The sequence below is a fragment of the Colossoma macropomum genome, unplaced genomic scaffold (assembly GCF_904425465.1).
Source record: "Colossoma macropomum unplaced genomic scaffold, Colossoma_macropomum, whole genome shotgun sequence".
Taxonomy (NCBI): Eukaryota; Metazoa; Chordata; class Actinopteri; order Characiformes; family Serrasalmidae; genus Colossoma; species Colossoma macropomum.
The window spans coordinates 26,193,186-26,205,795 of record NW_023494789.1 but is presented as its reverse complement, the minus strand read 5'-3'; the positions used below and the strand labels follow the sequence as shown (position 1 = coordinate 26,205,795).

The 12,610-nt window shown below is 40.0% G+C and overlaps 1 protein-coding gene across 1 annotated transcript; it reads left to right on the top strand.

The window, feature by feature from the left end:
* Positions 1–1,752: 1,752 nt before the first annotated feature.
* On the top strand, positions 1,753–11,418 carry LOC118808194 (uncharacterized protein C1orf226). The gene is made up of 3 exons (XM_036570682.1): positions 1,753–1,848; positions 2,248–2,533; positions 7,523–11,418. The coding sequence occupies exons 2-3, from the start codon at positions 2,259–2,261 to the stop codon at positions 8,145–8,147; spliced, it is 900 nt and encodes a 299-aa protein (XP_036426575.1). The 5' UTR covers positions 1,753–1,848; positions 2,248–2,258; the 3' UTR covers positions 8,148–11,418.
* The last annotated feature ends 1,192 nt before the right edge of the window (positions 11,419–12,610 follow it).

Sequence of the window (12,610 nt, the reverse complement as noted above, 5' to 3'; positions counted from 1 at the left end):
TGATATTGATGATTTAAGACGACTGCTGCTCTGTTGTAGTTGTATGACACACTTCTGGCATTTTTAGGTAACAGTATAGTTTATCATACAGTGTCAGAAACCACGTAAGCAAGTCTGAGATTTTGTCTAATTTTGGTGGAACCATTGCCATAATGCCTTACCTTATAATACTATATCTCAGTAGTCCGTTTTAATTTCTTTCCGTTTCTGTCCGTTTCTTCGTAAGTATTAGAAGAAACTTGGGAAAATATTAGCATTCTTAGAAGTAACTTGGCAACTTGCATCAAAAGAACAAGAGTACCAGGCATCTAAACAAAAGCTGATGATTTACTAAGTTCAAAGACAGTAATCAGCACAGTGGTTCAGCATGACATCAGAGATGTCCAGAGGTTAATATGCAGTTCTGGTGAAGGAGTACATGAGCTGCGTTCCAAAGCCTAGGCTGCAGCTGAGGTAGGCTGCATTTCTCGGCCGCTATGTACAAGTGATGCAGCCTACATTCTGAGTGATTTCAAGGACTCATCAGATGTATCCTTCCAGGCTTTTGTTATCCACAGGTCTCTGCGCGAAGACAAAAAAACACAGCAAAAATGGCAGAAAATGAAGCCGTTGGAGCAGAGTTTGTTTTAAAATCTCAATTGTTCATGTACTTGAATTCGTCTTCATTACTTTATAAAGTGTGAAGTGACTAGTTAAAGCATTCGTCCATATATCGTATTTTATTTAAAAAGTATATTTATATAAGTAGTTTATCATACTACATAAGAACATCTCCATGTCTGTGAAGAAATGAAAAAGCAACAAACACAATGCAACGGGCTCCATTTTCTCACGTCAAGTTCCCTCACAAGTTTCGTGCCGCTCCGTTGACGCCTCCTTGCAGCCTCGTTCGGACTGTTCTATTTGTGTGACCAACAGACTACTAAGGAGGAGTCTTCGTAGGACAGTCCTACCTTTCTTATTTGCATCAGCTAGAAACTAATTGTGTTTCTAATTTGTATTTTCTGGAAGCCTGTTTTTGTCTGTTTCATTGTTGTTACTAATGATCATGGCTGAGAAGGAAATATCTCTTTTTAGGGGTTTCCCACACACCATCGTCTTCAGAATTTTCTCTCCATGTGCACAATGTTGTTTCTGTGTAATCTTTTTTCTTGTGGATGTGCCGAGAAAGCCATACAAGGAGTTCTAAATTGTAAGGATTATTTCTTTCAATGGCTGTTATGATAAAGATTATATCTAGAGCTTTTTTATCTTGCTAATGTTTCTCTACTGGCTAGTCTGTCCATTCAGATATTTTTTTCAGCAGTTCAATGACTGATATCTGCATAGCCTATTAGGTTGTGGTAGAGAGTCTTTCCAGTGTACAGTCTTGCTGACAAAACGCCATCAGAAACCTTTGAAAGTCTTGTTATTGTCCATAAACTGAGCTAAGATAACGACAGTGCTTCTCCTGCTCTCGTTCTTCAGCTCAGGGCCACTCAAGCCACTCAAGGTAACAAGCTGAAAATGGCCTGTGTATATTAGAGCCACAGCAATATCTGCGGCCAGACTTGCTAAATGACTCCTAACATGTTGAATTGTAGTTTTAGCTATTCACATGGTGATGTGAGGCGCATTTATTTTCTTCTGTTTTCTGCCTCCCCTATGTGGCCATATGGGAGGCATCAGTGGCAGCTTTGCAAAGGCAACAGTTTTTCATTGTGAATGACCTTGTTCTATATGGGTAAGTGGCTGCATGTGTGTTGAATATGTATATGGGTATTTCAGCAGCTTTTGTGTGTGTACACAATTATTAAGACATGTCCTCTATGTCTCACTCATATGCTTTCCGAGAAAAAATGTTCTGAGGTAAGAATACATCAGATATACTGTGACACTGTCTGCATAAGTGTTCATTACCTTTCTTGATATCATTGTGGTTGAATTGAGTTTAATTTGCATGTGTCGGTGCTTTTATTTTTTATTTGATGCGTGATTGCTGCTGTGCTCCATAGTGTTCTTCATATCATAGCATTTGTATGAATGTCACTGGTGGAATTTCCCTTCCTGTGCTGGAGATTGTTATTCATTCCCATTATCATTCAAAGTAGTGACCCTTTAAAGCTTGTAGAGATGCTGCTTCAGCTTTGGAAGCCTTTAACGGATAACTGTAACAGGTGTTTTCACAAACTTGTTGTCTTATTTTGGCACTTTCTGAACAAACATGTTTGTTGACCTGTGTCCTCTCTTGTTGTCTTCTGTCCGCAGTTGACCAAAGCATGTTTGAGAATTCCAATGCAACTGAGCAGCCGAAGCAGAGCTTGAGGCTGGGCCTGGTCTCCTCCAGCCCAGCAGCACAAAAGAGCGGCAGCGGCAGCAGCAGCAGCCAACACCTGAAGAACCTGGGCAAGGCCGTCGGAGCCAAAGTGAATGACCTGTTGCGCCGCAAAGATCCCAGCAGTCTGGGGGACATCGGGGTTACAGAGGTTAACAAGAATGTGGAGGCAGTGTGGGCCAGTCTGGCCGAGATGGGCCACGGCACAACCGCTAACAGGTAATAATGCATAAGCCCTGCTTCATTCACAAGTGTGGAAAGATTATCCAATTTTTGGTTTTATATGAACTCAGCATTGATGGGAATTCAAGGAAAATTTATTAAACATCATACACTTACCTTCAAGCACATGCACAGACATTTTGAGGGTAGAGGCTGCAAACAAAAAAAAGAGGGGAGGGGCAACTTGATTGTGATTGACAGCATATGCATGCACTTTTATCCATAGAGTCTAATCAGGTTTCAGATGAAAGCAAACGTAATCAGGCTCTTTACCAAAGAGTCTTATTGGCAGCCTAAAACATTTTCTTGGTTACTTGAGTGTTCTTGTGAGAGCAGAGCACTCAATTTTCTGTTTACAAGGCAGCAGTGTTATCCATTGCTTGTCCATATTTATTTGACATCTATGAAATAAAGTGAGAAAAATTAGGTATTACTCTCTTTTAAAAGGTGAGCCTGGTTTACAATAATGAAAAAATGATAAGCACCCTACCCCACAGTCAGGGTCTGTTTTTATACATGGATTGTGTATCGTCACTTTCCAAAGAAAAAAAAACACAAGTATCTTGAAAATGGCACCTTTACAGGAGAAGGCAGAACGTTCTTTACTTTTAATGTAAGTTAATGCAAAAAGATTTATTTCAAGTAATTTTAGAGCACTTCTATTAGTCCATTATTCATGAAATTGTCACACAAGGTAAAGCTGTTGTGGTAAAATGAAGCAGAAAAATAAAAATATAAATGTTTGCTTTTTTTGAGATTGCAACAATATTTTTGTCTTGCTAGTTGGTGTGCATTTTGAGGGCATTTAGCAATAGCCAGTTGACAAAACAAGAAACATAATTACACAAGTTGGCTATCAAATTTCATAGAAATCTATTCACAAGAAATAGGCTTTGTGTATAAAGACATGTTTGATTTAACTTCCTCAGTGGTGACAGTTTTTATGACTTTGTAAATTAGGATAGAAACTTGCTTTGAAATTGCTTCAGATGAAATGTTACAGAAGGGAAAAAACAACAATAATCTAGGCTACGTAAAAGTTGAGTCATAATGAACTCTATGAAGTTGAAACGCCATGAAATGGCAGGAAGGGGATGAAAAAAGTACTTGCATGATTCTGAAAATCAACTGAATAAGAGGAGGAATATGTGCTATGGAACGTTATGGGGAGGAGGCTGATGTCTTGCTGTCTAGGGGCTGTCTGTCAGTGTAGTTTATCACATCCAGTAGCTAAATGAATTTCACAAAGTATGCATTAAAAATTGTATAATTTTTTGGCAAATTACAGTACCAGAGCTCTGCTCTGATGTGCACCAGTCCAAGACAGACTAGCCTTGGTAAACATGCATAATCTGCACATAGACACAGAGGATCATTAAGTCAGTCATACCAAATGCACATTATAACCATTTCAGTGCAACAGCAGCTTGAAATTTTGGCATTCAATATGTATAATTAAAACAGGAAAAAAAATGTGAGCCTTAAAAATTCATACGTTTTTTTCCCCCAGATAAAGTGAATGAATAAATTAGCAGCAAATAAGAACACGTCTTAATGGGCTCTCTTAAGCTTATTGTGTATACTCAACTTCTGTCTCTTCGTGTTGGCATTGCAGAGGCTGCTGCTTTTTTGCTGTGTTGCTCTGTCAGTTTAATCATTTTTTGCTTACTCCTTTACTTTGGAGATTCATCTGCTGTGTAACACAGCAGCACGGAAGCAGAGCAGCTAACCCTGCACTGCTTCATTGATCGGTCTGGTAGTGCCCCATGGAGGGTCATTCATTTTGCCTGGTTCTGTTTTTACTGGTGCATCACATCAGCTGTGGAGTGAATGTGAAAGCAGGAATGTGGAACGTGCGACGTAAGTCTTGCATCACTGGGGACGTGATTGACATCTCTTTGAGTGGAAAAAGCCTCTCAGTCAGAACATTTTTCAGGCAGTCGTTCACAATATCCCCGAGTGAAACTGTGTCTTGCCATCAGTATGAGTGCCCCACAAGGGAATGTGTGGGTGTTTTGTGGGGTGTTCTGTCTGGCTTGCAAACTTTGACAATACTGACTTAATTGGCTGGCAAACAACTATTTATGTGTGCTGTATAATGAGCACATTTCTCTCATTTGTGTGCTTTAAGTCTGCTTGTAGACTCAAATAGTGTTGGGTGATTTTTAATTAGAAACTGAGCGACGGATAAGATCTCACAGGCTCATAGGTTTGCAGGTTTGGCACTCTGTGTCTCTTTGTATATGCATTACATATGATCAATTGACCATGCTAGCAGCAGGCTGCTTTATGGCTGTTATTAAAGTTTATATCTGCATCAGGCCATGACTAAAACCTCTACCGTCATAAGCTTATAAATTACACGCTGTATTTACAATTATTTAACTCATCGCAACCTCTGAAAAGGTCATTATTCCAATGATTTTTGAATAGATCTTGAAATTGTTGATTTAATTTTAATTCTAAGCTGATGAATGATTTAGCCAATACTGTGATTTCAGCTTCAGCTTGTAATTTTAGCTTCTTATCCTCAATTACTGAACAAGACAGACCCTTTAATGATGGCTTATGTGTGGAATTAAGACTGAATTTGTAATTCTGTTGTCACAATCATGTTATGTAGATACACTCATCGTCAAAAAAAAATAGTTGCACCCAGAAGGAAGAGTCGGATTGCAATGCTATTCGGAAGGAAGATAAAGGTTACCAGGAACAGTTAATGATTAAGAATTTAGACTGATATGGGCAACATTTATTGAGCTACACATTCAGAAGTAGTGTCTCTCAGTATGGCGTTGGGCCCCCATGTTTGCTAAAGCAACATGCCAGACGTCTCTGCATGGAGTTGTAGAGGTTGCTAATGGTGTCCTGCGATAATCCATCCCATGCAGCTTTGATAGCGTGTCCAGTAGCATCAAACCCACATTTTCAGTCGGGAATAGGTCTAGCGATGCGGCCAGCCATGGCATAGTATCGGTGTCTTCAAGGCAAGCTCTTGAGACGGCACCAGTATGCGGATGAGCATTGTCCTGTTGGAATAACACACCGGAGTGTGTGCATTCAGAAAAGGTAGGGCCACTGGTTGCAGGACCTCATTAGCGTAACGTTGGCCCGTAATGAAAACCAAAGGTGATCTGGCATCGTACGAAATTACACCCCACATCATGACACCAGGCCTTCCGTACGTGTGAGGTGTGACAACAAACTGTTCCTCTTGACGCTGATGGTGCCCCCACACACGGATTTGTTGGTCGTCTCCACCAAGACAAAAGTGGGACTCATCACTGAAGATGATCCGCTGTCATTCTGAGTCACTCTATGACAGTCTGGCACGACACCATTGCAGTCTTTGGCAACGTTGACGTGGTATTAAGGGCAGTCGTTGTAACAGTCTGCGTGCATGTAGTCCTGCGTCGTGCAGCCGTCTGCCAATGGTACTGGCACTCACAGGGTGACTCATGGAGAGCATCACTGCTCGCTGAATGTCCACAATTATGGCTGTTGGGTCACTCCACGCATGTCGGACAATCTGTCGGTTCTCCCTCTCCATGGTTCATGTAGGTCTCCCAAGTCCTTCATGTTGCTGGTGCATACCTTCTTCTATCCACTGCCGCCAACAGCGTGCTGTGGTAATGGCGAGCAATACGTCAATAAGACCATCCCACTTCCCAGAGCCCTACGATGCGACCCCTCTCAAATTTCTTCAACTGCTCGAATTGCTTTCGAACTCTTCTCCAAGGCATACTTAGCTTGCAAAGAATGCTACTAACACAATAGCAGGAGTCAGAATGGAAAGCACAAGCAACAGGACGACCTTGTATAGTCAGTCAGGTACAGTGCTAAGGCCTGTCCTTGCTTACGTCACATGCGCGGCCGAGCGTGAAACTTAAATCATTCGCGTGTTTAACGATGTTAGACCTACCCACCAAGTTTCATTCCTGTCGGCTGATTCCTTCTGGGTGCAACTATTTTTTTGTGGATGAGTGTGAATGTACAAAACAAAGTATCAATCACAAAAATTTTAAAAAGTGCTGTGCTGTAATAATCAGATTGTCGTTTGAGGGATTAGAGTTTAGTTTCTGTGTTAAAGTTGCCACATCTGGAGTGTAACTTAATGTACATACATTTGCTCCTCGATCTCATCCTCTGGATGACCCTGCATCTTTAGAGATAACTGTCAGTTCATCACAGAACACAGTCTCTGCTGTTTCCCTCTGTCTCTGACTGCCTTTTATTGTGTTTGTATGTGTATTTAACAGTGCGAGAGACTGTTCAGCTGTTTAACTCTTAAATAAAGTAAAAATACATTTCTGATTCTGTATGAAGTGGTTAAAATGTGTTGTTGCTAATGATTTTAATGGTGGAAATTTTCAGTGATTTATATCAGTTTGGTGGCTGAGAATATAAGGTTTCCTGTCTCTAGAGGTTGCCATCTATGTTTAATGATGGAAAACAGAAAATGATTTGGCTTTGGAAATCAATCATCAATCATTTAGAAAAGCACATGTGGCAGTCAGAAATTTCTCCAGTAGGAGGCTATAGAAATTAAAAATGGAGATGCATCAAGAATTATTTTATTATCGTCTTGACATCCTGAATCGAAACTGAATCATGAGGTGTCTAGAGATTCCCACCCCTAATATAAAAACAACCTGTCTGAGATGATACTTTTTCATTAGTACAGCATATGGTGGGTCAAATAGAATATTTAGTTGCACATGATAATTATACAGCCACAGTCGACCATACTGAGGTCAGCTCAGTGTAAAAATTACCATTATTAATGGTTTATTGACTAAACCATTAATAATGGTTTAGTCAATACTGTGATTTCAGCTTCAGCTTGTAATTTCAGCTTCTTAACCCCCATTACTAAACAAGACAGGCCTGTTAACACGTCATTTAGGTGCAGCCTTTCTGGGCAATGAAGAAAACAAATTGTCTTAACTGAGTGTCATCTTCAGTGTTCTTCTTTCTCTCACACAGTCACATTTCCTTGGACCCCTTCCCTCGTCTGGATCCACCACCTCCCACCAGCAAGAAGCGTCTTCCTCGGGCTTTGAAGACCACTCAGGACATGATGATCTCCTCTGACCCTGTGGTAGCCTCCCCCGAAGTCTCTGATTCCTCCCTCCTCTCCTCTCCAGATAAGAACCGCCTCTTATCCACAGGCAAAGCCCAGGATCAACTCCAACCCTGCCCTGAAGAGTCTGGTCTGGATCTAGAGAAACCTTCAGGACCCAGCGCCCTTCTGAAGCCCCAGATAGAGGACGAGGTGATGGGATCTGAGGTGAAAGGGCAGTCCACTGATACAGATGCTGTGCAGATGGCAGATGAGCTGAAGGAACAAGATGCTGCGAATGAAGACCCGTCTCAGCTGCTTCGCTCTGTTCCTGACCTCATTCACAAGGACAACCTGGAGCTCAAGCAAAAACTGACAAGCTTGGAGACCAGAATGGCTTCCACACCATGCCCAGGGAAAGGGGGCTGTCGCATCAGCCTGAGTGAGGAGGAGCTCCTGGAGAATGGTTCAGTGGACTACAAAAGCTGCATGAGAAGCTCCAGCATGGAAACAGAGGAACCCCACCCAGATCTGCTCTCATTTGAGTAGTTCCCTCGTACTATGCAGGAGGACAGTGTCAATATCTTATTCTTAAACAACAACCCAGTCTTCACCCCAGGTGTCTCAATTAAGTGGTTCACCTGGAGAGCCGTCTTCACTATGAAGTGCTGTTTGATTTGAATGGGGCGGATGGTCACTGATTCTACTGGCCGTGTGCCTTGAGAGAGCCAAGCAAAGCGGCTTCATCTTTCTGATCTTTATTTGAACCACTGTGTATTTCTATGTATGCACTATAACATGTTTATTATGCCTAATTTTATATCGTATCACCACAGATGTATTCTGACTATATTTTACAGCTCTAATTTCTTAAGAGGAAAAAATCACTAATTTAGATTTTTAATCATGTTCTGTCAGTTCGTTTAGCCTTTACAGAGGTTGTATTAGTTTTATGTGTTTTTGTACTAAAAGATCGAAACTGCAGGCTCATCAGTAGAAACCAAAGTGAGTACATTTCATATGCTGTAATACCTCTAAAGCTGTTCACGCACCCCGTATCCTGCATGGGCAGCTCATTATGTGTGATATTTTGTTTCACTCTGTCATTCATTTTGCTTCCATCAGCTCAGTTTCTCCCAGAAATCAGCAGCTATAGGGGTAAGCTTACAAATCCTGAGCCTTGTAGAGCATAAAATAGCTGATGACAACACTCTATTTTGTGTTTTGACTATTTAATTCGACAGGGACCTATGCATTCACAGCCAAGCAGAACATGCTGGAGGACTGAGAAGGACAGATGAAGAATGTAGGGGCCGAATTCCTGATGAATAGAAGAGCCTTTGTCTTTACTCCTGAAAGACTCAAACAACCTGTTCAATATACTAATATAAAATATATACAATATATTGGCTGTTGTTAATCAAAGTTGCATACGATCAAATCCGATCGTAAAAGGAGTGCACATAAATTACACCAACAATTTTGTTATTTATATATTCAATGTATATTATATATTTCATTTCTGGCATATCTGTATAGTCAGACTGGCGTCTGGTAGGAGTGTGTGTAAATTTGAGCATAATAGTTCATACAGTCTGAAAAAATGCTTGATTTGCAGTTAACTAATCCGAACTACTATAAATTGAATCTATAATACAAATAATAGGAATAAAACTATAAATAACTATACTACTAATAATTTGCACACATGGCAGTCCAGTCCAAAAGTGGATATACTTGATTTTACATGCACATTCGTAAAAAAAAAGGCTGCAACTGTTCCATGTTTCGTTTGAAGATACATTACACAGTGCTTTTGTTTTATACTACTGACAGCGGCCAAAAAATAACAAATACAAAAGACAGCTAGTGCAGAAGCATCTCATACACTGCAATTATAAAATATGTTTAAATATGTAATTTTAGGAAAATAATCACACTACACTACACAATCACATTGTTATGCGTTAAAAAAACCATTAGGCATTTTGTTCATTTCACATTTTATTCTTTCCAGTTTTTGTAATTTTAACACTAAATTGTGGTCAGCAGGGGGAGCACTGCAGTCACTGCTCCACCACTGACTCACAAGCTGCTGAATGCTGTCGTGTTATTGGTCCACTACCAAAACATCTGCATGAAGGCTGTGCTTCATGTAAATGATATGTAAATGAGGTGCTGTTAGGCTGGCGCTTGATTTCACGCGCTGAAGCTGATAAATTTGCCTTTAAATCTCTGCTTGTTTCAACATCATACAAAAGGTTCATAAATCAGACACAGAGTAGTTCATACGTCATTAAAGGGGATGAAATCTGCGCTCTTTTTATGCTACTTTGATAAATAAGGGCCAATATGTATTAGAACCAATATACAGTACAATATACTCTACTCATTACAAACATATAGTGTGCCTGTAGCAAAGTGTAATGACTAAAAGAACGTTTGTGTATTTCCAAAGCAAGGTCCAGAAGCAAAGCTTGGCCACCCTGACCGGTCAGGATGAGAAATAGAGTCGGACAGAATGAGGCACACTAGGTAGGAAAGCTCAAAGCAGCTTTTGATGCCGGTTAGAACTGGATGTGCATCACAGAGCTTATAGGGTCATACAGTGGCTGTGGGTTTGTCATGGCAATAATCGTCAAAGTGATGGCAGGCTTGCGGAATGGCACTAATGAGGCGTCTGTCAGTGGAAAGGTATGAGAACAGGCTCAGTGGATCTGCGGAATGTCATAACTCAACACGAATTTCGGCTGACCTCTCTTTGGTGTAGGCAGCCTCTGACTCCCCTGACCTTCAAAAGAGATGTTTTCAGTGTCAGACAACTCTTTCTCTTTAAAAAAGGCTCCAAAACTTAACTACCTTCCACCGTCTCAAAATAAATGAAATTACAATATATAAATATATATGTTACACTATGCCTAACACAAAGAAAAAAGCTCTATTACAGTTTCATGGGAGATATGCAATAATTAGTAATTACAGTATCTGAACACTGAATACTCATATCTTTTACCAGGGGTTTTATATGAAGAGGAGTTGTGCAATTGCAGTGAGTAAACGTGGGTAAACAGAAGGTTAGAATGAAAAGCAGTACGTACCTGTGAAATGCTCAAGTGATGGATTTATTGTTCACTTAAAGTGCATTGTGAAGATGGAAATGTTCTATAAATGTAACTCAAGGATAAATATCTTGTCATACATGTCACACAATTAATTTGTTTACCAATGTGTCTTACTTTCTGTCATTCTTAGTAAGAGCTACAGTACGGGCTTGGAGTTGGAGTTGTCAGGGAGGACTCTTAGTCCTGATTTTGAACACTAAAATTTAGACAGAAAATGGAGAAAATTTACAAGAGGATCGTAATCGTTGTATAATTGCTGTGCTAATGCTGGCCACTCGCTGTGTGCTGTATTGGGTCATAAAATGTGGAGTAAAATGTTTTTTATGGAATATTTTATGATCCCTTTAAGATTGCTATGTATATGTGGTGGGGAAAAACATCAATGAAAAAAAATGATATCTATTTTAGTCATAGTTTTAAAGATGACTTTTATACTGAGCTGTAATGAAATAATGGGAATGTATTGAAAAAGGATGATTCTTTTTATTACAGTGATATATGTAGTTTGATAATTGTTCAGTGCTTTTTAAACTGTCAGTTATCTGTGGTCTGATCACTTTCACAATGTTCTGAAATGAAGGAAGAAAAGAAGTGCTGAAGGAAAGACTCCTGTTTATGAAGGTTTGATGAGCACACTAAAATGTAGTTAGAGGTCCTCAAGTGTTCAAGCTTTTATATTAAAGACTTTTGTCAAAAGATACCCTGTGTGTGTCTGTACTTTACCTGTGCCAAATGTGCCTCAGGACTGTGTGAAACAGTTCAGAGCTCTATGCTTGTCTGCTAGAATCTCTGCTGTATTTTCTGCGTGCACCTGTCTGGGCTGTCTTGTTGAACCCGGTTCACAGAAAAGTCTTGACGCTACATCAAACCCTTGTTTTCTCAGGATTGCAGCACTTGAATTGACCATCACGCTGAAACAGGTCTGTTGTGACAAAATTCATAAATGTTTAAAATACTCCACTCTTGCTCTGCTTTCCCATTTCATGCACACTGACTCTTTCAGGCACCGCTGTGCAACATAAAGCTTTCTTAAAACGAGAGGTTTTTTTTTGTTTGTTTGTTTGGGTTTGTTCAGGCTAAATTAGCCTGTTATCTCTGGAGACATCTGGTGCTAGATTTTGCCCAGAAAAGTCAGACAAACCATCAGGCCTATTTTAAGCACTTCACCCCATATGGTAGCTGGATACACCAGCATTTAAGAACATACAGCACCAGTTAGTTAGAGGTGGGACACATCTGCTTATAGAAGGCTTTCTTTACTTTTCCTATTTTCCTTTACATTCTATAATAATATTGCAATACTAATCAAACATCTGTTTTAGATTCTTCTAAGTAGCCCCACTTTGTATAGACACACTGCATTCTCCCAAGCTTCTTGGGATGCTTTTCCAACAGGCTCTACATTTGCTACAATCTTTGCTGTTGAAAACTACTCAATTAGATGTGTCCACATTTCTGACTAGGACTGTAGGACAAGGCTTTTTTGTCTCTTATGGATGTGCATTACTACTAATCTATGGCAGCGTGTACAGTGCTGTGCAGAAGTCAGAGACCACTTTTCATTTATTTTATGTCAAAACAGCTATTAATTATTCATTGTTCAGTGTCAAGAAAAAAGCAGAAAGTTTAATTCACAGAAAACCTCAAAAGTTTAGTCTGTCCACCCTTTTCCTTCCATTTTTACTTCCACTTTTTTCTTCTGATTTTTTGGGGAGTTTCTGAAAGAAATCTGGAGGAATGCTTTTTCAGTTTAAGTTCTGTCACTAAAGTTGGTCAAATTGTCTGTTTCTCATGATCCAAATAATCCCAAACACATTCAGTGATGTTGAGGTCTAGACTGTGGGGTGTCCAGTCTGTTGTTTCCTAAAACACCAGCTGCTTCTTTGTTTG